This window comes from Mixophyes fleayi, chromosome 3, assembly GCF_038048845.1.
Source record: "Mixophyes fleayi isolate aMixFle1 chromosome 3, aMixFle1.hap1, whole genome shotgun sequence".
Classification (NCBI taxonomy): domain Eukaryota; kingdom Metazoa; phylum Chordata; class Amphibia; order Anura; family Limnodynastidae; genus Mixophyes; species Mixophyes fleayi.
Window position 1 is genome coordinate 168,335,318 of NC_134404.1, and position 27,310 is coordinate 168,362,627.

Consider the following 27,310-nt stretch of genomic DNA (forward strand, 5'->3'; position numbering starts at 1 on the left):
CTTTAATGTGGTGCACTAGTTGTCTCAGTTCCTGTCCTGTGACTCATTGGCCGAAAATCCCAATTATCGTATTTAATAAATAACTTTTATTAATAATACTTAGTGAAATTGTGAACAAGTGAGTTTAAAACGTACTGAGTACACCTTATGGTCCCTGTTAATATATTTCTAATAAATTAATTTGTATGGAATCATGGATATTTTCTTGCTTTATTAAAATACTCCTCACTGCTGTAAGAATTTCAAGTAAATAGTATCCAGAAGTTGATACAATTTACTGTAAAACTCAGTATCCAAGATAAGTTCAAATAGGATAACATTAGGGTTTGTAATTATGTTAATAGTTTCTGATGTGAGGTCACACTTCTCTATATATCTTCTCTACATATTCCTCCCTTCGCTCCTCAGCTGCCATTTTAGAATTGATAGTAAGTGGGGAGGTCAGAGCAATTGGACAAGGTGAGAGAGACAATGTATATTGAATAGCTGTGATTTTACTGGACAAATCATAACAGTTTATTTACAGATTGGATTTGTGTGCTGATTGGGTGTGAGAGAGTGAAGAGCAGACAATCAGTGACTACTGGTAGTAATAGTATATTATTAAACTAATTATCAGTGGACAAAAAACATCATTTTTTGCTTTTAAAATGAAATGGAAGGTAATTGTGCGATGGTCAGTGTCACTGACATCTGAAATACTTAGTGGACAAAAAACAGAGTGCTGCTTGACTGTGAGCAGCACCCCCACCCCCCAAATATATTTACTGCCTTTAAAATCTAAGTTTTTCAATATGTGTGAGGGAGCACACCTCCAAAATTTGTATGTGTGTGTGTGTGTGTGTGTGTGTGTGTATTATATATATATATATATGAAAACCAGGTCAATAGCTGACACAGGTGAATAGTGTAATAATTCTTAGATATATCCAGGAGTCTTTAGGTGATCTAATAAGAGTGGAGAACTTCAGCCTGGATGGTTTATTTGTCCCTATAAATTATTTATGGATTTCTATACTTGTTAAAGGGCATTGCGTGGGACACACGCAGTGATTTTCTGGAATACATATAGAACTTGAGGTAGGATGTTCATTTTAAAAGCAGAAATACAACAGCACCAACCAAAAGATAACGTACCTCCCTCATACCTGAGAAAATTCTCTTTATAGCGCGAAGAATAGGAGGCGGTGATGTAAATACCTAAGTATTCTGTTTTTGTTCACAAATTAAAATTATAATTTTATTACAACAGATGTTTATCATTATCTGAGATATGTAGTAGAAGAGCTTTAGATTTAGAGTCATTTAATTTATACCTCTAGATAGCTAAATACGAATTGAGAATTTATTTCAATTTAGAAGGGGGATCTACGGATTAAGATGAGCAATATATCATCAGCAATTAGCGATAGTTTATAAGTCTCACCTCCCACTCCTATTCCATATATTCTATAATATATATATATATATATATATATATATATATTTATATGTATTTATTTATATTTATATATTGAGGTGCCCACACAAAGCAGGTCTAGGGTCTACACATAGTGCTAGCTATAATTGGGGCAGGACATGTCCTAGTTCAACTTTAAATGTCAGTGTAAAAATAAAGCAAGTATTTGTATTCAAATATTTGTGTCCATTGTGAAAAAAACAGCCAATATTTTTCTTATGTGCAAAACAATAAACTAATTTGCACCCCTTGCATGGCAACATGGTTTTGCCAAGTTGCAAAATTTATTTTTGTTACTTTCTTTGTACTTGTACTGTGCCATTGTTTGTCCTTGTACGGCGCTACGGATACTTTGTGGCGCCCTATAAATAAAAATTAATAATAATTAATAATAATAATAATAAGGCCCATAGTGTGCAATATTGTTGCTGGCCCCTAGATGGAAGCAGAGCTATATAAATGATTTAAAGTCAAATTTAATAGTCAGTGAGGGTTGATAAAGGCTGGGACTTTAAAATGACTCACTGAGGAAATCCAGTCTGCATACAGTGGATTACTGCAGAGAAAACAGATGCAGGACTGTTAAAGCGATGTTGATATGAACACTAAAGCAGCAATGAATTAGTTAAACCCATGTTCAGTGCAAACAAATAGCCACTCATCTACTATAAGTTTTGACTCAGGAAACCCCTGTTAGTGTCTAGCAAGTCCCTGGTACCCGGAAGGTTGAATGTGTAGTCCATAGGGAACTTAAAATGGTGGCTTCTAGTGGCAAGTGGGCATAGTCTACATCTACTATTATGCCAGGGGATGGCATAGAAGGAAATCCACTGAGTGTGGGTCATGCTGCTGGCTGTATCTGTTCCACTAATTCAAGAGGAGATCCAAGCTTGATATGCTGCGGCTTAGCAGAGGTGTGATGGGAGCGGGAGATCCCTACAAGTCACTCCAGTTAGGAGACGGTCTGTTAGGTTGGTTGTTTGCTTAAATCAAGTGTGGGCTCAATGGATGGATGCCAATGATGGGATAAGCATGGAGGTCCATTATTGTGCACAGACGGCTTTGGAGACCTCAGTGCTGTGAGAAGTACGCTCTCAGTAAAGGCATGTCTCACTGCTCCTCCAATCTAAGTGCAATACGGTGGCACAGTGGTTAGCACTTCTGCCTTTCAACACTGGGGTCATGAGTTCAATTCCTGACCATGGCTGTGTGGAGTTTGTATCTTCTCCCTGTATTTGCGTGGGTGTTATCCGGGTGCTGCTGTTTCCTTCCACACTCCAAAGACATATTGGCTGGTTAATTGGCTTCTGACAAAAAATAACCTTTGTGTGTGTTACATTGTACTGTGTTATATAGGTAACACACAAAGAGGAGAGCTCCATTGCTCCATTCCTAAATGTCATTGCTGAAATACAAAAAATCTAGGGCTGGTAGGCTTGGTGTAAATCTGCAGTCAGATTGTACAGTATTAAATATGTTACACACAAAGAGGAGAGCTCCATTTCTCATTGTCATTGCTGAAATACAAATACTAGGGCTGGCAGGCTTGGTCTTCTGAATTTGCAGTGTACGGTGTTATCAAAATGGATTCACAGCAGTACACAGAAGAGCAGGAGCACCAAGCAGCTGCTGGCACCAGTCATGATTATAGTAAACCCTCTACATCTTCTGCTAAAGCCTATGTTAAAGTGCATATTGTTTGTAAGTCAGGGAAACCAAAATGTAAAAAAACACCTTTCACCTTGGTCAAGCAATAAAAGACCTGTAATCCAGGCAAAGTTATCTGCAGAAAAAAAAATTGCCAACATGCCACTCTACATACGCAGTGGCAAGGAAAGAATGAGGATTTCACCTTCCTCTATGATTGTGAGTTTTGCAACAGTCACTGAGACCTCTTCTTGTAAAATCAGTCGTGACTCGTGACCAAGCAAAACCTTGTCATTCAGACTCCAAAAGTGTTGTCTAAATACTTTTACGTGTGAATGCCAAGCTGAAAACAGTAAGGCATTATAGGAAAATGTATGTTCAGATTCAGTAAATTAGACAAATCCCTGAGGAGAGTCTAAACACGAGTGCTATGTGTAATCCTGACCATTCTGATAGTGTACCCATAAAGAAGGCCCCTTTCAGCATTTCTGCAGATGTGTGCCTGAACAACTCAAGTGTAGCCGGTGATACACCTATTGAGGATGCCACTTTGGAATTGCAACAGGATGAGGGGGATATTTGTGTAGCCGACGAGGGCGCTAATGAGGATGTTGATGAGGATGATGTTGTTTGTGTAAGTCCTGCACTGGTAGAAGCATTTCTTGTACGTGTTAAGAAGAAGGCCATTGTCATGCCTGGACATAAGACCAAAAAATCCACCTCTTATGTGTGGAATTATTTTTCCCAAATCCTGACAACAATTGTCTAGCCATTTGTAGCGTTTGTAAAGCCACAGTCAGTAGAGGTAGGGACCAAAATCATCTAGGAACCTCATCCATGTTACACCATTTGAAGCGAGTTAATGGCAAACTGATGGGAAAATCAAAAACTTATGCTAAAAAAATAACAACAAGCAGTCCATCATCAGCTAGGTCCCTTCTCTCACCTCCATCCCGACGCCTGCAATCTACTCCCACAACACCATCTTCATCAATATCCTCAGTAGCGATTGGAGTTACTCCTGCATCCAAGTTGGTAAGGCTAGATGAGACTCCTCCTCTATCCTGGATTCCTCAGAAGAACTCTTGAGTGTTAGTCCCACTGCTGCTGCTGCTGGGGGTTAATCTTCATCCCAGAAGCAGACCAAGAAGAAAACTACTAGTAGTTTACAACAATTGACTGTTAAACAATCCTTTGCAAGAGGAAGCAAGTATGAAAGCTGTCACACAGTTGCAAAGCGGATCACGGACGCCATGGCAACTATGCTAGCATTAGATCTGCGTCCAATATCCAGTATTAATGCAGCTGGTTTAAGACAGTTACTTGAGGTCGTGTCCTCGTTACCAAATTCCATCACGACACCATTTCACTAGAAAAGCTATTCCTCACCTCTACCAAAAGGTTCGTAAAAATGTAATTATTGGGCTACAAAATGACATTCTACCCACTGTACACTTAACCACAGATATGTGTACAAGCAGAACTGGGCAAGCTAAAGATTATATGACTGTGACAACCCACTGGGTTGGTGATTCGCCTTCACCAGCAGTAACAGCAGCAGCATGTACCCAAGTACGTCACATTTGTCAGAGGCAGGCTACTCTGTGTATCACTGGCTTCACTAAGAGGCATACAGCCGACAATCTGTTACAAAAACTAAGGGATGTCACTGCAACATGGCTTATCCCGCTTGGACTTTCCTCAGGATATGTCATTTCTGATAATGCAACCAATATTGGGAGAGCATTACAGCTGGGTGAATTCCATCACATTCCCTGTTTTGCACACACAATAAACTTGGTGGTGCAGAGCTTTTTAAAAAATGACAGGGACGTGCAGGAGATGCTGTCTGTGGCCCGTAAAATATCTGGACATTTCCGACATTCGGCAACAGCATGTAGGAGATTGCAACAGCTTCAAGTACGATTTAATTTGCCCTGCCACCAACTGAAGTAAGAGGTGGTGACAAGTTAGAATTCCACCCTGTATATGCTTCTGTGGATGGATGAACAGCGAAAAGCCATCCACGCTACTCCACAAACCATGACATTGGAAAGGGAGGGGGTATGTATTTTAGTCAAGGGCAGTGGAGAATACTTTCCATGTTGTGCAAGGTGCTGAAACCATTCAAAGTAGTCACCTGTGAAGTGAGTTCAGACACTGCTAGCTTGAGTCAAGTGATTCCCTTAATTAGACTTTTGGAAAAGCAGCTTGAGAAACTGAAGAAGATGAAACAAAGCAATTACGTGCAGTATGTTGGACTTGTAGATCAAGTACTTTATTCGCTTCGCCAGGATCCAAGAGTTATCAAAATCTTGAAATTGGATCACTTCATTTTGGCAACTATGCTTGATCCTCGGTTTAAGAGCTATGTCTTCTTATTGTTTCCAACTGACCCAGATCTGAAGAGATGCAAGGAGGTCCTAGTGAGCAAGATTACAGCTCAAGTGTTACGTGACAGGACGGCATCTCCTTCTTCAGTTTCTCACTCAACTGCTGCTAGGAAAAAAAGTAGCTTTCCCAAGAGGCCCAGGGATGATGCAGCTGACTCAGCACAAAATTTTGACACCTGGGGGTAAATGTATCAAGGTTAGAGTTTTTAAACGTGTTTGAAAGCCAATCAGATTCTAGCTATCATTTATTTAGCACATTCTACAAAATGACAGCTAGAATCTGATTGGTTGCTATAGGCAACATCTCCACTTTTTAAACCTGCTGGAAAACTCTCAGCTTGATATATTTACCACAGATATGTGTACAAGCAGAACTGAGCAAACTAAAGATTATATGACTGTGACAGCCCACTGGGTTTGTGATTAGCCTTCTTCAGCAGCATAAGCAGCAGCATGTACCCAAGTACGTCACATTTGTCAGAGGCAGGCTACTCTGTGTATCACCGGCTTCACTAAGAGGCATACAGCTGACAATCTGTTACAAAAACTAAGGGATGTCATTGCAACATGGCTTATCCCGCTTGGACTTTCCTCAGGATATGTCATTTCTGATAACGCCACCAATATTGTGAGAGCATTATAGCTGGGTGAACTCCATCACATTCCCTGTTTTGCTCACACAATAAACTTGGTGGTGCAGAGCTTTCCCAAGACACCCAGGGATGATGTAGTTGACTCTGCACCAAATTTTGACATCTGGTCTGGTCTAAAAGAATTGCCCAAAAAACGTGAGACCTCTGCCGTAACTCCACCTGATCCTACTATAAACATTCAAAGGATGGTAGAGGATTATTTTCATGACAGCATAGAAATAGACACATCAGACAGTCCCTTTACATACTGGGAGGAAAAAAAGGGAATTTGGAGACCCATGTACCAACTCACTTTGCACTGCCTAAGCTGCCCACCCTCCAGTGTGTACTCGGAAAGTGTTTTCAGCACAGCCAGGAACCTTGTCAGCGATCGGCGTAGGAAGCGACTTCCTCAAAATGTGGAAAAGATGATGTTCATAAAAATTAACTTCAAGTTCCAAGAGGAAGACCTTTCCCGCCAATTACATCAAAATACTGAGACTTCTGTAACGGTGGATTCCAGCGGTGATGAATTAATTATGTGTGAGAATGATGTACACACTCCTGAAGGTGAGGATGAGGCTGATGACAACATCTTGCCACAGTAGAGTTCATTAACACCACTGTTACCTTAGGTGCCTTAAGCCCATTGTTACCTTGTTTTGTGGTGGCCCAAACAAACCAAGCACTTCAGCCACAAGAAGTGGCACTTTTGTGGCTGAAGGGATTGGTTTGTTAAAGTGTGCATGTCCTTTTTAAGATCCAACATAAGGATGGGTGGGAGGGCCCAAGGACAATTCCATCTTGCACCATTTTAAATTTCAGCTACCACTGTGTGCCAATGTTACCTACATGTGCTATATACTGTTGTGTGCTTAGCAAAAATCTTAGATGCCCATTGATGATGCAAATGACTCAGCACAACATTTTGACATCTGGTCTTGTCTACTGTAGAAGAATTGACCAGAATTAGTGACACCTCTGTTGTAACTCCACCTGATCCTACTATGAACTATTAACATCCAAAGAATGGTGGAGAATTATTTTAAACAGTATAAAGACAACAGTTTTATTAACAAAGAACAATGTTGCTTGCAGAAGTAATGCAAGCATGGATGTCTAAATAGACGTGTAAATGTATTATCTTCCACTTTGCTGCTGTTTCATCAAGTGTTTGTAAGCTGCACTTTACATGAAATATACCTAACTATATTATAATTTTGTGGGAATTGGGGCTCATTCGAAGCTTAGTGATGAACTTGCTTTTTTTCTGGGAATTACAATGGTTCTTTTTAGTGCATTGTCTGGCACCCTGGATTGGTGTGGGTCTGATAAAAGCACACATCCCGGGGGGGTTTGCGCTCATAGCCATGTATTAGCAGTAGAATTACCACAGTTATCCAAGGAACGGGTGGAGCGGTCAAATGAAACATAACTGATTTCATGATCCAAGGACAATTCCATCTTGCAACACTTGTCTTCACTGACACTGCTGTGTGCCAATGTGTCCTAGATGTGCTAGGAACTGCCGTGTGTTAGAGTCATTGCTCTGTCGCTTAGCATCCAGCCAGGTCGCTGCAGTATTTGTCCGAAAGTGTATGAAAATAATAATGTGACCTGTGAGGTGGTCAAAATTGAATGCTATTGAGTTGAAAATTAGTGTTATTGAGGTTAATAATAATGTAGGAACAAAAAAAGAGCAAAATTATGTGATTTTAGCATATTTTAGCAATTTTTCTAAAAAATACAGATCCAAAACCAAAACACATAAGGGCGATTTTGCCAAAACCAAAACCAAAACACCAAGTTAATGCAGATCCAAAACTAAAACCAAAACCAGAACACGGGGGCAGTGAACATCTCTAAAAATTTATATTCCTGGATGCAGAGTCAAATGAAAGACAAACCTTTTTTATTATGTGCTGCACAGATGTCTAGTTCAAGCAAGAATAGACATCCCAACATGAGTATACATACAATTATGAGCTGGCATTTATCCTAATTTAATAAGAAACAGGAGCAAGTACTGTAACGAACAAAGCATGCATTACTGCAGGATAGTGAACATGTAACCAGGAAAACATAACTTCTACCATTACAAGAGAATTAACTTTTAGTGCCTATTCAGAAATTCATTGACTATTTTGAGTACCATATCATGAGCACGATCTCACACCATAAAGATACTGTGACAAGAGCACAGTTCTGGTGAAACAAGCACAATCAACTTCTTGCCATTTTACATTGTTTTAATGTCAGGATGGTAAAGTACTTGACAACATAAATATTCCGTACAGATCCCTTTGACCCTAAACATTATATAAACACAGACTAGCTCTCTAGACACCGACCAGCTTTCCTAGCATCGGTCACACTGAACAGTAAAACAAACAGGTTTTTATACCTGACACTCATCCCTCAGCCTTAGCTTGATGGGAAGATGATACTCCCACCTTCCCTTTAAAAGGGAGATCTCATCAGTTGCTTCTGTTTGATTACTCTTACTGCAGACAGGCCCTGTAGCTGTGGGAAAAGGCACTTCCAAACCATGTAAGTTAAATCAGACTCTATACCATTATTTTTCCACACATGTCCTCCACCTACTTATTTTCAAACTAGGTGCACTGTTGCACAAATGTGTTACTCTGCTTGCACCCTTTCCCTGCAGATTGCAAGCTAAATTCCTCCCTTTGTTACAATACATACACATGACAGCTTTCTATAGTCCTAAAGTTAATTAAATTAAGACATTGTTTATGTATAGAGCATCTGGAGTTAGTAAGAACAGTTCCTTGTTAAAACCTTTTATGACCAAAGCTCTTCCTTTTTTTGCATGAATGACATCAACAGGATACATTTGTTAATCACAATACATATAGTCATACAGAGGAAAAGGATATGTTTTACTATTTCCAACATTTAAACTCTAGAAGGGACACTATCAAACACAAGTTCATCGTGTCTATAGTACATTTGAATATGAGGCTATTATAAGAACCTATTTTAACCACCATCTTAACTTCAGGAATCCATTTTGACTTTCACTCAGCTTCCAAAATCCACTTTTCACACACACATATTTATAAAATCACAGATTTTTGGCCATTTTGCCAACGGGATTTAAAACAGCAATTATTAGAGGCAAACTTGCAGTGTGGGGTTTGGAAATATATATTTCCTAACATCTCAGCTTATTAAGATTTCACACATGCTTTAATTGCATGAGAGAATATTGAATCTTCCTTTTCCCTTAATATGAGAAAACTTTAATCTGTAATAGAAGAAATGAACAGTTGGAAACATCTTAATATCATAATATATTTATTTCAGCCTAATTTGTAATGCTTTGGTTTATTAGACATTGACTGCATTAAGATTAAGTTAATATTGGGGCGGATCAATCCTTTCCACAAAATGTTATCCTGATATCTTTCTTGCAGATGCATAAGCAAGAAATTCCTGAGGAGGTTGCTGATATCTTCCTGGATAACCTGGCATAGAATATACAATAAACAAAACATTAACAATTAACATTCTCTTTATTGGCTGTTTATAAGAATTCAGATCACCAAAATGGTTAAGCCTAATATCCTTTTAATACATTGTTGGGAAAGACTATTACTAATATTAAGTCCTGGTAGACTTATCTTTAAAAATAAACCCCGACAATCAAATTTATTGAAAGAAAAATCAAAATACCTCACACTCATACATTTAATGCACATCAAGCCCAGCATTATGTAAGTACAGTTATTGTCTCCCTTGGATTGGTTAAAAACACTAGATATAATAATGGCTAAAAGTTTGGTAAGACATAACACTACTTCAACCCATTCCAAAATTTTGATTATTCTAGGGTAAAGTCCAGATTGTCTTATTGCTTAGAAGTCTTAATACACACAACTTTAAGCAAAATAAACTCTCTCTGGTTACTGCTCGTCCTCATATGCACAACCACTGTGTGGTATAGTATCAATCTAGTCTATACATACCATATAACATCCGTTTGTGTTCATCTACCATTAATTAAGGTATGTGGTTTTAAAAATGATGACTGAATGTCCACCTTGCTTCCTCAACAGAAAAGAGCAGTGTGAGTGGGAGTGAACATAATAGGGACAATATGAGGTAGGTCCAAAGGAAGACAGCATGTGGTGTTTTTGTGTGAGAAAGTAGAGGTGTGAAGGATAATAAGAGCCACCAAGTGGTCTAGGGGTTTGTGCAGAGTTTGGACAAGAACGTTACCTAGATCTTGCAGAAGTTGAAGTTGGTGTCTGTTTTGTATTTAAACAGTGCTCTCTCCCCCCAGGGTGCTTATTACACACTGTTTCTATATTGGCTCTAAGCTGTTTCCACTACCAAATCAGTTGCACGTTGAAATCTAAATGACTGTTATGCTACATTCTCTTCAATTGCAGTAAACTTGTTTCTTTAATTACATTATCTGTACATAAATAAGATACCTGAGCTGTTTCTCTTGGACTTGTCACTCTGATGAAGGCTGTCAGAAGAAGTACTGCCACCCAATGCGGGCAGAGTTATTTGGGATCCCTGAGAACATTTGCGACGGGATTTGGAATTTCCTATGACATTTAAATCAAGATAATGATCAAAAAATGTAACATTAATAATATTGACAATCTGTTTAACCAACCAAAGATTATTTTAGGAGAGCAGTTGTCTGATAGTCAGAAGCCTATTTAAACAACTTGTATATTTTGAAGAAGTAATATGTAAGCCACACTGAATTCAACTGGCCGCGTTACTGTAAAAAGCAACGTGGCCTGCGCACTATTATCGTTATTACGGTAATTTCAACGCCGGCTTTTTGCTCGCAGCTCCCTGAGCCGCCAGCAGAAAGCCGTGTTGAATTTACCAAAATAACGATAATAAAGTTATTGGGGTGCTAATATAATTGAATTCCCCCCAGATAATCTCAAAATATTTCAAGTCACTCCTTCTTTGCCTAAAGAAAAACAAATAATATTTTATTATTACCAGCTTCTGTTCTGTCACTCATGTCACACACATTACCAAAGATCCATCTGCACAGAGCCGTGTGACATACCATCTGTATCCTAATCTGAGATGCAAGCTCATTCAGCTAGCAGATATGTGGTAGGTGTTAGTAGGTATGGGGCAGGTGTTACTAGGTAGGTGGTAGGTTTTACTAAGTGGTAGGTGTTAATAGGTAGGTGGTCCAAGTTCAGTCCTCAAGGGCTACCAACAGTTAATGTTTTCAGGATTTCTTTAATCATGCACAGGTGAGTTAATGTATTTGGCTGGGTCAGTATCTCACCTGTTTCTACAGACAGAAATCCTGAAAACATGAACTGTTGGTAGCCCTTGAGGACTGAATTTGGACATCTCTGCTCTAAATCATATCTGATCGCATTGACATAACTAATATTGCATAGTCTACATGACAGAAGATCCAGAGATTACTACACTATGAAAGAGCCCCTCTATTTTCAAATTGTTTCCAGATCTATTTTGATTCTGCTGCATGAGTGACTGGCTTGAGGTTGAGCTGCTTATATACTTCTGTGTGGTCTTCATATCTATAACATTTTGGATTATAAATACATTGATTGCCTGTTACATGTTAACACCCTGTTATTTCTATGTTTCAACCATTCACTGAAAAGTTGTGATCCATGTTGAGATGCGTAACTGAATTAGCAGAAACAGCCCCGTATGTGGTCCACCACTCTCTTAAGCTCCCTGGTTAAGGTAAAGGGGTTACATGTATTTATGATCATTTCCAGTTTGGCATTTGAGCGAAAAGAAGAACCAGGATAGACATCTAGGTTACACAAATATTTTGTCTGTGGTCTTCTGACTCTTCCATTTCACAACCCTATGTCTCCACCTTCCACTCTCGCTGCTCATTCTAACCATACCATACAACACCACCGGTAGATGCCAGTCACCAATGGCTGCTTCAATACCGGTGTCTGGTAATGCTTCTACCTTACATTAGCCATACAAACTTTCACCAGCTCATTTTGGCAGAACCATCTTTACCTTCTGTTTCATAGTATTGTAACTAGCTTATTTATATCCCCTCATTGTACAGAGCTGCGTAATATGTCTGATCTATATATAAATAAAACACAATAATAACTTTATATGATTTTTTCATATTTTCTCTAATATATTCATCTGCATTTACCCAATAACACCACAGCATGGATTCCTGATTCATCTCACACTTCTGTCTCCTCGAGATCATATTACGGAATTATTCCTAATGTAGCAGCTCTAAGCAGTTTACCAGCCAAAATGCAGTCAAACTAACATAGAAGTTGTTGTTTAGTTGCTGCCATAGGACAACAATTTATATCAGCCTCTACATTTTCGGAAATTAAATCTTACTATGTAACTTCCTTCCTACCACAGAGGGAGTCTGCAGAATCAGTGGTAAAAATGTTCTCCTCCCTCCAGGTTTCCCCCTAGCACACCATTCCCACCTTTTGAACTCTCTTAACGATGAGTAAAAATTAGTTTGTTCCTTACCATCCTTGGTGCAAATGTCTGGAAAATGCATATCCTTCCCGCCATGGTACTTCTGCCCATCCAAACGGGGAATATTTGCCTCCCTTTGCTGGTGGAATTTTGGAATTAAAAAAAAATAATAAAGAGCAAAGAGTATATGTGAGAAAATTTGGGCAGCAGAGAGAAGTGAGTAGGATAACGCAGGATGTGGGGGAATAAATCGTAGCAGCTCTAGTTTATGATGCAGTAGATAAAATATGCCTTAAAAGCAGGGCAAGAAAAGACATATAATAAGTTAGAGAAATATGGTAAAGAAACAGGGATAAAAGAGTATAGCGAGTAAATTGTAACAGGTTTTTACGTGGGTTTCAGTTTATGGTAGCAAGTCTATATTATCATTATTTCACTCATTTCTCCTTTCACTTACCTTCAGGCCACCCACCACACTTTCTTTCTCCTGAGGGCCCTGTGGGGTGTTGATGCCCTGCAGTCTGGTACAACGCGAAAAGGTTAGCGTGTGCTTTCCACCACAGCTGCGGGCGCTTGATGTATATCCATAATCGCCACTATGTAATAGATAAAAGACAGAGAGGATGAAATGAGTCCCACCACTTCATACAGTCCTCTTCATAGTTCCAGCACACTCATACTGTTGTATATTACTTAGCCATGCCTAGTGACGGTCAAAATCACAGCAACATGTGTGCAAGAGCTTTGCAGCCATTGTGGAGAGGTGCAAAGTTCAGGCAGAGGACGGAAAATATTCAGTAGAGCCACTTAATAAATGTCAAAGGATGAGAGGAATAGAAGAATCAATGGTATCATCTTAGATTGTGGTATGAGATTTTATAGAGTACAGAATATGTTCAGTTAAATGTGGGTAAGGATCCAGTCTTTCTCCCCATACACAATACATTACCACAAGCCGCATCCTGAAATCAAATAAGCAGAGACCCTCAGTTCACAGATATCTATAAATTACAACATGTGGCCCCCATTAAAAATCCAAATTGGTGCTGTTGATCATACAAATTGCTTGAGGCAGTATGCTGGAGCATTACGTGGTTTGAAAATAATAGGTATTTTTCTAATTGTCCTCTATTTTGATAAAATATATACTGTGACAGGATGAACCGCCTATGCCACCCAGTCTGTTGTTGCTGGGAAGCGGCTGGGCTTACTTTGCCACCATTTCCTTACGTTATCCCAAATGCGCCCTCTTGCCGCAGTAGGAGGGGCTTACAATGCTGCCACCACTGAGCTCCTTTATGGCGCTCAGAACCACGTTCCTTCTGGGTAACTCTCACTGCTAGTGTACTCCTGTGCTGGTACATTTGGGTTGGTAACTCCAGACCTCTTATTATGGATCAGGGTTGCTGTGGATGGATCCCCGCTGGCCTATCACTCTGACCAGAGCTGCAGGGTAGCGGAAGAGCGGTGGTACTGGAGAGCTGGGTCCTTCCACAGGAACAGCCAGTGAACGGATTGGATTTAGGGTGTAAACTGCAGGTCACAGGATTACAGCAATATTGAAGAAGTTGTCAAGCAAGGTCTTGAAGCAAAGAGTGATGTTTTATTGCCCTCAAGTGCCCTGAGAAGGACAGTTCCACTGATTAAAGGTATCAGTGGTTAGGTCAGATGGAACATCAGAATGAAACATTTCAGTGTACAGTACAGTGCTTTTTATACAGCTTTGGACACAGGTTATTTTTAGAATCAGGTTTTAACCTGTTTACCAAAACATATATTTACATGCATTGCAAAGCTACTAATATTTACACTTATCTGTGAAATTCTAGAAATGCTGTGATGTCCTGCATCTTTGTTTTAGACGCAGGAAATCTAGCAGCACATTTTAAATGAAACCTTCCTGTCTCCAAGTGAAACCTCACACATCAAAAGACCCAATTAACATATGGGGTCTTTCTTCAGAATACACATTCCCACAGAACATCACAAACCAAAACAAGCCATTTTCCCACATTACAATACACAAAAGGCTTCCATCCACAAAGGCTCATTGTATCAGATATATACATCAGAATTAGGCATTTGCTTTAGAAAGGTTAAAACAGGAAAAACTAATTTTCTACCCTGGTGTCAGAAATAACGATTTCCCTTACCAAAATATACAGAATATCAAAAATAAGTGCATGTGCAATTATATAAATAAGCACCCTGCACTACTTCCTTTAAATAAATTTATACCATAAGTTATTTATACATGATCCAGTCCCATATACCTCCTAGAATTCCGGTAGTCAGGACAAAAGATCTGACTGATGGGACAGTCTATTACAAGCAGGACTGGCCTACTTACTTACTATGGTCACAGTACATTTACGTACAAATTGTCCCTTCTAATTAAATAAGACTCTGGACGCAAGTCATAAAGGCACGTATCTGCCGATTTTGAGCGTATCATACTCAAAATCAGTCTGCGCATGCCCAGAACTGGCCCATACACCAGAAAGCACAGCCCTGTCTGCTCCGTCTTCATACCCAAAGGACACTTATTACAGCCTATGATTTCGGGGGGTGATCAGGGCTGGGAAGGGGCATTTAGCCGCAGTAAATTTTCCACTATAAAATTCATGTGGATGGTGTAAAAAGCATTTCACTAAAAGTATTGCCCAATGGGCACACAATTGATTTCTAATGCTGCTAGTGCTGGCCTTAATGGATCACCCGTAATGTAGCTAAACTTTCTCCATGTCCTGGCGCATACGGTCATGGATTCTATACAATTGCTTTATGCTCCACTGTATTTCATCTTATTAAAGAAATTTCAATGATTTGAAGTTGCTATTTATCATGTAAAATTATGTAACTTCTTAAACATGAACATACAAACAAAAAAAGTCAGTGAGAACATACTGCAACATATAATCCCCTCTCCCCTCATATTTACTATAGGTGGGGACATCTGCTTCAGGAATGATGTATGGGCACAGGACAGAAGGAGGGATCTAATGCGTGGGTACAATATAATATTATAAGTGGTAGAACTGGTATGCTTAAAAATCTGGAATAAATACCGTTCTGACAATACAATTCACAATAAAATTCCAAAAACGTTTAATCATCTAAATAAATCTTGGTAAAAAACATTCTGAAAAATTGATGAAATCTACAGGAGGGGCTTTAATTCAGTGACAGAACATTTACTGCAGGATAAGAGTTCTCCAACTCAGAACCTGATGCAAAGAAAACATGTTACTGCTAATGCTGAAAAAAATAGTTTATTGTAAAAATGATGTATATCTCCATATAGAGCATATATAATACATATAATAATGTCCCATGTGTGTTTATCTATATCACCTGTATCAATCTGTATAACTGGTGAGTTTAGGACCATTTAAGTGATGCCCACATCATTGTAATTTGTGAGGTTATGGGTTCTGCGCCCTGAGCTTTTTTACGTTAATATGGGCACGGAACTCCTGTGGCTTTTAGGGTATTTGTTTATACCATGAAATATTCACCGAATAAATCAATAGCTTTGTGTATTGAGGTAATTTATAAAAAGTAATATATGAATATCTTTATCCACTTCTGATCTTCATAAAAATCAGAATCTGATAATTAATCAGCCAATCATTTACAGCTAATAATAGGGGACGGGGTTTACTTACAAGCAGCAAAATGTCATGGATCATGTGCAGTGGCGGAAATACCATTGGTGGGACAGGTGCTGTGCACCAAGCCCCATCGAGATAATGGGGCCTGCTGCATGGCAGATGCAGATGCTCGGGGGCCCCGGTTCCCTTCACCCCACACCGGGGCCCACAGCTTGCTAGTTCCGCCTCTGATCATGTGACATATGCCTCTTCCCTCTACTAACCTGCGGCCATGCTGCTGGACTTCTTCGAGGTCATATAATGTGTATAGCCGGCTGGAACGACGAGATTGTAGCCGAGCAAGGCTTGGGATGGGTAGTATCTGCCTGTTCACAAAAATGAGTCGAACAAGGGAATACATATGTTAATCAGCATAGGTCACAGGCAGAACACGTGTTATGTTAAATAATTTAAATGTCTACAAAAAAACACTTACTGCCCTAGCACCGCCATTTTCACGGGGTGGTCACAATTAAATCTTGCAATCAACTGCCTGGGGGTAAATGATGTAGAGGTTAAAACATTGTGCAACCCCAACTGCTCTCAATTAAGTATGAAATGATAGCGTATGATTGTATGATTATCCTCCACAGGCCAATCCACGTTACATTGTTTTTAGACATATACACCTAATCTTTTTCCCTACATCAAGTGATATCATGTTGAAAACTTTAATTTCTTCCATGTTTGAAAAGTTCAAAAGGTGTTGGAAGTTGTCTTCCATATTTCATGGTAATTTGAACACTAAAGGGGGATTTCAATTGTAGAAATATCCACGCAAGGTGCCTCTGGAACAGCCACGAGACACCTTGCGCAGATTTTTTTTTTACAGGAATAACGCTCATATTTACTCGCACCACATAGAGGTGCAAGCATAAATGAGCACTAATTTTTAACATCACGATCAACTAAATCTGTCCCTAGGTGTCAGACTGTGGAGCTGCCATTCTATGTCTGCAATATGGTGGCTCTAATATTAACAAATACAATTATAATTGGTCCTTGATCCAATTAAGACCTAAATAGCAAAAAATGCATCCAGAGGGGAATCGATAAACATTGCAGTGGAAAAATTGTTGAAATCAAATTGTAGAAAAAAAAGATAAATAAAATATCTCAAAAATAACTAATTCTGTTTATCAAGAATTACCACAACTTAATTATTGTTCACATATCACAAATGAATAAAAATGGAACCTCAGGAGATTTGCCCAATACTAGCTGCAAGTTAGTGCTGTGAGTAGAGGACCAGGTGGTTATAGTTGTAGGTTCTAAGATCAGTTTATTACAAATTAAACTTTTCAAAGAAACCCAAATAAACCAGTAAAATTTAAGTGGAAGGCATATTTGATATAACCATGTGCTAGCCACAGACTGTACAAATTAACTAGTAAACTTGCAATTAGGTCCAAGGTTTGTGCTGAAACAGCAACCAATCAGCAATTACCTGTCACCCGTTAGACAATGAATGCATGTGTCTGATTGGTTGCTGTAGTTCAGTGCAAACTGAACATTACATTGCAACTAATTGGAAAGCCTGTAAATAAGTGCTTGTGTGTCAAGTTAATCCATAGACAGTGTACAATAACAGCCTCTGCTGGTCGTGTAATATTATTAAACCTCCTTTCCTAATTCCTACTGAATCATATATTACACATTCTATGCTATATATTAACCCACTTCTGTATGGGACCTGGGCATTTTAGGGAGAACTTCCCTTATACTGATCGGAATGTTGCTACAACTGTAATTATAAGTCGCTGACTGCCAGATCCCTGCATTCAATACAGATGCTTATTGTGTGACTGTCATATCACAGGCTGGGGGTTAAGTAAATGCTGAGTGTAGAACGTCATCTAGTTAGTAATTACTTTTAATTTCTTCTGCCATTTTTATACACCAACCTATGGTGCAGAGTGAGGACAGAAGTAAATACAATTAATTAATAGGTGACATAACTAGCTCAGTGACTGTCTAGCCCTGCTTTCCCAGTGTTATAGGCAGGGGAGCAATGGGCTGCGGCAAGTGCCCCTTCCACAGGATCCCCACTGAGCATCATTACATTGAAGTGGGGGCCTCTTCTGAGCATGCATGGTCATGTGCATATGCCCAGATCGCATAGACTGGACTGGCGTATCATGAAACAAGGCCTCTGCAAGGAGCGGGGGCGTTATTGCCGGGCTTCATAGCCGCAGCACCCCCTGCAAATTCAGGATTATCCTTAGCTGTCTACACACAGCAATACTTACTTGCGGATACCGGCAGCCTCATCGTTATCATATTGTGGAGGGCGCTTCTTGAGCAGATGGAAGATTTTTTTCCACTGTTTTTCTACATTTTTTTTCATAGTGTTAAATGCCATGCGGTCCAACTGTAAAGTGGAATAATATAGTCAATAGGCACATATCTGTATCCAGGTATCTTTGTGTATGTTATATAGGCAGGTGGATGTACAACATCCTGAATATGCAAGTAGACAAATGAAATAAAGCTTCAGATATGAATATGACATGAATTGCAGGAATCCTGTTTTCTGCTATTTCATCAGATCTTTATTCCCAGACAGAAATGACAGGGGACTGCCCCAAATGTCCTAATTACCAACCATATTTTATAATGGATGTAACTCTAAACGTCAGTCACAAACATAATCCTTTCAGTGTATCAGTCTACATAGCACATACAGTATTAGCACTAGGATAGACACTGACATACACTCTTCTATACTGATAAACTTGGACCTTCCTCTCTACCTTCCCTTGGTGTTTGGTTCAGAGACATTAAAATATAACAGTCACTACTCTCAATCCCACAATTTAGCAAGGCACGTTCTACAATAAAGATGAGAACAAGGACAGACCTTCTCTTCTTAACCCGCTGAAAACACCACGATGGCTGCTGTCAGTACTTCAAGAGAACACCAATGTGCCGGTTACACTTTACCAGCTCTATGAGCAACTCATCACAAGTTCTACAGTAAAACAACCAGGAGCAAATACTCCCACTAGATAACTGACATCTTGAGAGGTGTGGAAACTGAAGTGGAAATAGCTACGGGGGATATTCAGGAGGACAGAGTGGGTCATTCCAACATAACAAAAAATGAGATTAAATCAAATTAAATAAACATTCGATTTGCTAACATTTTGTTAATGGTATTTAATAAATGTTAGAAAGCTAAGTGGTACATACTCATTTAATTTCCAAAGACTGTGTCTGCATTTGTTGCAAGGAAGGTTTACTCTTTTAAAGCTGATCATTTTATTTGTTATTTATACTGGATGAAATTCTCAATATGTTGTAAGAATAAATTTCCAATAAGGAATTATTGCAATTAAATTGGTGTCATTTACTCCAGTATATGTCCAGCTTTAACATATGCAAAACAAACCACTTCCAGTTTGCCCCAGTGTTAGAAAAGCAGCACAGATTCCATTGTGAATTAACATTACCCATACACAGGCTAAGTGATCATAATTAATATACCCTTGGAAATTATATATACATTATTACACTACTAAATCAATTATTCAAATCCCATTGTTGGGATAATCCTTGTCTGTCATCACAACCAGTCACTTTTAAATGTGCTATAATCTTAGAAAAAAAACTTACAATTTGCTTTAGTGTCCAACTCCTAACAGGATGAGCAATTCCCAAGATACTATACATACACATAGATGTACTCACTTTCTTCTGCATTTCATAATTTATTTTTTGCAGAACTTTCTGCCAGTCCTGCTCCTGGCCAATCTCTCTGCTTATCACATTCTTGATTAAGTTATTCAATTGGACTGTGGTGGCATCAAACTCCTCCCGGCTCATATCACTGTCTAGTGCACACTTGTCGGCTTTCTGACCAACCAGAGAGAAGATGGGAAGAATGAGGAATGCAACATCAAAATTAAATGGTGGGAAACATTAGACACATTTAAAAGAGGAAATGGGAAATAGAGAAATAAGGAGAAGTTGAATAACTGCATGGAACCATGTGGAACTTTCATACTACTTTCTCAATCAAGCTAATGCAGTATATAACTTATGTATTGTATAGTAAGTCCTTGGGTTTATACAGAAGCAATATGAGGATGCCGTGTATTTTACTATATTTTAGGCAAAGCGCGCCAAACAATGGAAAAAAAACCCTTATCCTGAAAAGTCTGAGGGGTAAATTTATCAAGCTGCGAGTTTTCAGCGGGTTTGTGGAGATGTGGCCTATAGCAACCAATCAGGTTCTAGTTATCATTTTGTAGAATGTACTAAATAAATGATAACTAGAATCTGATTGGTCGCCGAAAATGCGCAGCTTGATAAATTTACCCTTAAGGCTCAAGAACTGATGTACTTTTAATGTTATAGCATGTGCCTGTGTATGACAGTCAGGGCCGGATTAAGGGAATGGAGGCCCATGGGCTAAGGGGGCCTCCATTCCCCCGTGAGGGCCCCCCCCATGATCTGAGCCGCCACCCCCTCCCCCCCGGTGATCTGAGCCGCCCCTCTCCCCGGCACTTACCTCCTTCCCCTCCTTCCCCGGCGCGCTGTACGCTCTTTACTGAGGAGATCTCGTGAGAGTAAGACTCACGAGATCTCCTCAGTAAGGAGACTACAGCGCGCCGGGGAAGGACCGCAATAATGCTGCTGAGCAGTTTCAAGGGCCCCCTCGATGCCCGTGGTCCCTGGGCTGTAGCCCAGTTAGCCCTAGGGTTAATCCGGCCCTGATGACAGCAGTGCCCTTAGTTGTGGTGCTGGACCTCGGTATCTTAAAAGCTATAAACACATTTGTAGATTATGTAGAACAGAGTTTTAAAATCAGATTCTAGCTATTATTTTGTAGAATGTACTAAATAAATGATAACTAGAATCTGATTGGTTGCTATAGGCAACATCTCCAGTTTTCAAACCCACCAGAAACTCGCAGCTTGGTACATTTACCCCCTACTGTCTATTGTTTGTATTACTGTTCTGACCTGTTGTTGTAGGTGTAGGGGTTTATCAGCTGCAGACTGCTCCACGCTGGCTTTTTCATATTCCTTCTTGTCACGCAGCTCCCTCAGCTCCTTCTCAGTGTCTTGAATGTTAGCACTTGGTGACAGAACAGAAAATAATCTATATTGTCCAATTAAACAATTCTAAGGAAATATACTCTCTGCAATCTCTTTAATTTTCTTAGATTCACAAGCACCATGCAACACAGTGAATGACTAGAATGGGTATCAGACACTAGGATGGAGAAACAAAGTTGTATTTAGAGATACTCCCAATGTACAAATACGGCTTCCCCGGCTCTCTTCATTCTCTCGCGCACTTCTTAACTGTTCTATATCTGACTTTATGTTACACTATTATATTGTCCAATTTTTATTATCATTTCTCCTGTTTTCACTTCACATTTCCAATTGACTACATAGCACCACTCTCTCATAAAGACTCTGTGCCCCCGGTCTCCTCACTCACCTGATGTACCCTAGCTGTAGAGTGATACCACTGGTGTTCTCATCTCTCTGGCTAACGCTTTCTGATATGGGGCTCACTCCCGTATCCATTGTTTTCTGCAACTGTTGCAGCTGAAAGTTTAAAGTATACAGTTCTTTAGGCAGTGTGAAGGAGAGATCACCATTACTGACAATTATTTATATTGTGTAATTTGGGAGACTTATTACATAAAAGAGGTATCTATTTTAATATATTCTCTATCTGCATCAGGGCCAGATGTCCATCTTTGGAGCCTGCAGGCACACTATTCCCTTATTATATGGTCAAATTCTGAACTGAATCCAGGATGCAGTTTAGTAATAGCAGCTACTAATATGCGCTGATGTCATTAAATATAACACTTTACTTCATTGTCGTTCAGTGAATTACAACTAATGGGACTGTGATTATTATAAATGTCCCCGATTCTCAGATTTAAGATCTGGTTAAGGTTAGGGCAAATAAGGGTGACATTCTGCATTCCTACATGTAGTTAAAGGTATAACTGTAATTTTTTTCCCTTACTGGGCGTTTCACATCAAGCTCACGCAGGATTTCCCAATGGACCATACTATTCAGTTCATCTGGACTGGGGAACTTAGCGAAGCTGTCCTCCAGGACCTTCTACAATAACACACACAGGGCAGAGAATAGTTTTTACTACATGTTATTAACACAGAAATGAAGATAATTTATAAATGAGCTATGTCCAATGTGATTACATTTATCTATCTATGAGTTCTACTATTTCTGAATGCTGCATTTCTCTCATCCTCCATAAATCACCATATTTCTCCTTTTGATGGTGCTCTCCCTCAACCCTCCACCTTCTCGCTTTCAAAAGGAAACCTATCATTTGAAAACTATCCTGTTGCAATGCACAATATAAATAATTACACCAGTACACTCTCTCCACTAAGTAATTGGGTTACACATGGAGAATATGATCTATAACCGGTGGATACCAATGTCCATGTACCTGTAAAGATCCACCAATATAGTCAATGTAAAAATATGTGATACATTCATTGTAACAAGCACATTAAAAACACTACTTTGTGGCTGGGGAGGGACAGAGTCTGGCAATACGAGGACATCCAAAATGGTCATGGCATGGGTAGATCATGTCACAATTTGGGCATATCTGGGAGCGGTTTTTGCAGGTGGAGCTGTCACCCTAATTTGTCCAGATTTTCTAATTCAGAATGCTGAAACACCTATAATTTAATTTGCTGCATTCTCCTGAATCACTGGCTACATTGTGAGTAGGTGTGTCAGGTACTTTAAGATATCTGACTGGTGAATTAACAGTAATGTAGAGGAGCAATAAAATGAACAAAACTTTAATTTATTTTCATTGTTTTCCCTGTCTACACATGAAAAACAAAAGTATACCCGCCCTAGAATAGAACCTTACCCCACAATAAATTAATCTAATTTATAATGTGGGGGTGCTGTGCTGAATCCATTTAACATTCACAAAAGAGGAAGAAAAAACACATGTATTCCTATTGAAGGCACTAGGGCGATATATTTACTAAACTGCGGGTTTGAAAAAGTGGAGATGTTGCCTATAGCAACCAATCAGATGCCAATTAGCATTTATTACTACAAAATGACAGCTAGAACCTGATTGGTTGCTATAGGTTACATCTTCACTTGTTCAAAACCCACAGTTTAGTAAATATACCCATTAGACTCTTTGTGAATACCAATAACAAAATCAAAGTCCCAAACTTTAATATTTATTAAATATAAATATATCATACACAATCAATCTTATGAGTCCTCATTACAAATATTAATAAAATATTAGAAAACCAATGGCTTCACATATGGTAAATGTGCTTGTGAAAAAAGAGAAAAGTGAAAATAATGTCTTAATATTTATAAATTAAAAGAAGGTGAGGGTCCCTTTCCTTCAAAAATATTCAAGAAGAAACTTTTAATGAATACATTTTGACATATTTCAATTTTCAAATATTTCCCTATTATATTTAATGGGGATTCATAAGATTGATTGTATATCGTTACTAAATAATAATAAAGTATAAGACTTTTTAGTTTTTATTATTTGTTATTTCTGTCTATTATACCGCTTTCATACTGCCGCCCCGGCAATATCCCGAGTTTTTCAAGCCGGGTTTTTGCCGGGGCTCGGAGCGTCCCAGCTCAGAAACAACATTCATACTGCACCTCGGACCCGGGAATTTCCCGGGTTGACCCCATTCATACTGCACAAGTCTGTGCCCTGGCAATTTGTGGGAGTCATCACCAGAGCAGTTTTCATTGGCTGAAAAATGGTGATGTCATTGAAAGGTGACTGGTTTTTTGATGCATAAAGATGATGCAAAAGTGGGTGGTGATTGTTTACCACATTACTTTTCATCATGGCCAACGACTCACTTTTGTGTAGCCCAGAGTTCATGTTTACTAGTGTGTTTTTGCTGTTTTATGCAGCAAATGAGAGTTTGCTGCAGCTGCTGACACTGTGCACTCTTGCACAGTCCCAGTTCAGGAGGAGGAAGGCGAAGTTTATGGCACAACAGAAGAAAACTCGGTGTCTGTATATGCGCAGGAGGAGAGCTTTTCTCAGGGCCAGCATTGCCTCAATTTTGAGATTCAGTGCTGCCAGTAACCGAACCATGCGTGCCAGAGAGCGTAGCCACGGAGAAGCTTTCTGGTCTACTGTGGAAGCGTTTGAGGAACAGCAGTGGATGCAACACTTTAGAATGTCACGTGGTCATGGACTTTAGTCTACTGCTTCCTCAGGGACTTCAATTTGTTCAGGATTTGTTGCTGTGTCCTCTTTATGCCACGTTGTGTGAGTATTTTGGCGATGTTGTAGTACACTGTGGCATCCTTCACAGTCCCAGTCACTTGCCTTCAAATTTCTTCCTCCACTCTGACATTCAGCAGCTCACGCACCTCTTCCTCCATCCAGTGTGTCATAATTGCTGTTAATACACACTTTTTCAGTGAAATAAAAGCAATTTTCTCCAACAATCTCTGATTCAGCTTCAGCTTGATCTGCACTCCACCATCCACCATTTCTCCTAAACTCCTTCTCCAATCTTCCACGGGCTCCCACCGATGACATCATCCTCCAGAGACAGGCAGACAGCCAATCAGCTTGTTTTCTGTGCAACCCGGGGAATTACCGCTCGATAAATCCCGGGTTGAAGACCCGGGTTTTTAGACCCGGGATTTTTGACTTGTACCATTCATACTGCACCAAGACCCGGGTCGTTTGAGCTTGCCCCGGCAAAAACCCGGGATTTTGGTGCAGTATGAATGGGGTATTAGTCTAGAACATGATGCCCCTGCTGATGGTATACAGTCAACTTGTTGTTCATCCCAAACAGGGGCTGGCTGGGCTGGGGAGCAAGGGGGCAACTTTCCCCCAGGCCGGTCCCATATTAGGCTACCTTGGGCTGGGTCACAGGGCCACCTGCATTTTTTTTAGTTTAAAGTGTTCCTAATAGACTGCTGAGCCGAGTCTTGTCCCCCAGCAAAAAAAAATTACCAGCCCTCCCCTGATCACGCACACACCTCACCTTACTTTTAAATGCAGATGGTAGAAACCTTCAGTTCCTCCCCTCACATTCTGTTTCTCTCCTTCCCTCCTGTCCTGCTCCTTCCCCTTCCTCCACTCCTTTTCTTTTTTTTTTAAATCCTATTTTGAAGAGCAGGGCCTCACTTGCATCTGCACTTAAAATCATAAAATCCAGAAACTGCTGCAGGATTTCCTGTGCTCTTTTATGCCACTCAGAGAAACACTTGTCTACTTACCACACACTTCTTAATAGACTCCAAATCAATCTGAAACGTGTCCACATCTCTCTCTCCTGCTGTTTTCAACTCCAAGTGACTCATTCGCTGCTCCAGCTTCTCCAGCTGGGTTCAGATAACATAATAAGCTCAACTTAGATCATACCACTGAAAAATACACAGTGTATAGCCAGAAGTGCAAGTATTTTTCCTATTGTTGAACAGTAACATATTGCCCTACAGACTTGTATTTCACAACCTTACGGTTTTGCAGTCTTCTAACATTAGCAGATCCAGTTACTAAAATATGGCGATAAGGCTGGTTTTCTATTGTCATGATTTACAGAGAAAATGTTGCCTTATCTTGGTGAATCTACACATGCTCGCCGACCCACCTAAATCAGAAAGGTTTTCAGGCTTAATTAAGCAGTAGACTTGATAACTGGTGGTGATGGACTGAATATTTATCTTTCTGATGGATCTGAGAATGCTAGTCATCGTACTAGAGTACATGCTGAATCACAGAGGTTTTCTTCATTTTAAAGGGCTTCTCCACAAAAGAAATTAAAAAGTACTTATGTAGTCACCAAAGACAGTATATAGTATAACAAGTTATCCCGTGCATGATACTCATGCATTCTAGTCAAATCAAGCTACTTAAGGTCTTAAAAAGGTTCTTGTCATGCATTTGGGCCTAGCCCAGGCCTCCTCAGGGGAAGAGCGTTACTTCCCGACGCAAGCGCCCTTTTTCATGTGTGTTCATGAGGTAAAATTACCTCATGAAAATGAGTTTGACCCCTCAACTCGTAAATTTAGCCTTCACTACCCCTCCCACGGGGGAAAGGGGGGATGATGGAAGTTAACTGACTTCACTATTCTAATTTTTTTGTCAAATAATGTCAGTATACCAAATTTCAGGTCAATTGGATGAGCCATTTCTGAGAAAATAGTTTTTTCCACACACACACACTAACACACGCCGCTACACATGTGTGTTCATGAGGTAAAATTACCTCACGAAAATGAGTTTGAGCCCTCAACTTGTAAATTTAGCCTTTACTACCTCTCCCACGGGGGGACGGGGGGATGATGGAAGTTAACTGACTTCACTATTCTAATTTTTTTCTCAAATAAGTATACCAAATTTCAGGGATGAGCCCTTTCTGAGAAAATAGTTTTTTCCACACACACACACATTAACACACACACACTAACACACGCCGCTAGGCTTTTACTTTTATATATTAGATAATGCTAAGAATTTAGTAGGTCAGTGTATAACTCCACCCAGCAGTTGGCGCTGCAGCTTGTTTTGTTTTTTCCACACACAGACTAACACACGCCGCTAGGCTTATATATATTAGATCATAGAAACCACATATGGCTGCCCTTTGTATTCATATTCCAGTATCTAGTGGTACTCCTGGGACATGTATTCTCCAAGCATGTCAATTAGGTGAAACTAGAAAAGAGAGGTTTACTTTCAACAACAAATTATCATCCTGCCCCTCTATAGACAGCTTGGATAATTAATGCATGCAGTCTATAGATTGATGGGATAAGAAGTCGCACCTTACTTCCGAGAGAATACACTGATAGTGCTAGTAGACACTTGTGTATAAATGTACAGCAGCAGCAACCACAGGTGAACATTTTATTATTTAAGGTCTGCAGGTTATTTTTTTTTACTTTTCTGGATAAACATGAAACTTCTTGGTCAATGCACAAATAATTTAGGTTGTTTAAAATGTTGTAACCTTCCCAATCATACAGTCCCACCGTGTGCCTGACAGCTTGGAACCATGTTACACAGTG

At 39.6% G+C, this 27,310-nt stretch overlaps 1 protein-coding gene across 1 annotated transcript; it reads right to left on the reverse strand.

Moving 5' to 3' along the window:
• Positions 1-9,435: 9,435 nt before the first annotated feature.
• Positions 9,436-20,104, reverse strand: LOC142142813 (glutamine-rich protein 2-like). The gene is made up of 8 exons (XM_075200624.1): positions 19,943-20,104; positions 18,502-18,623; positions 16,689-16,745; positions 16,477-16,578; positions 13,057-13,195; positions 12,651-12,738; positions 10,595-10,714; positions 9,436-9,622 (listed from the first exon to the last, which is right to left on the reverse strand). The coding sequence occupies exons 1-8, from the start codon at positions 20,075-20,077 to the stop codon at positions 9,549-9,551; spliced, it is 837 nt and encodes a 278-aa protein (XP_075056725.1). The 5' UTR covers positions 20,078-20,104; the 3' UTR covers positions 9,436-9,548.
• Between the last annotated feature and the right edge of the window lie 7,206 nt (positions 20,105-27,310).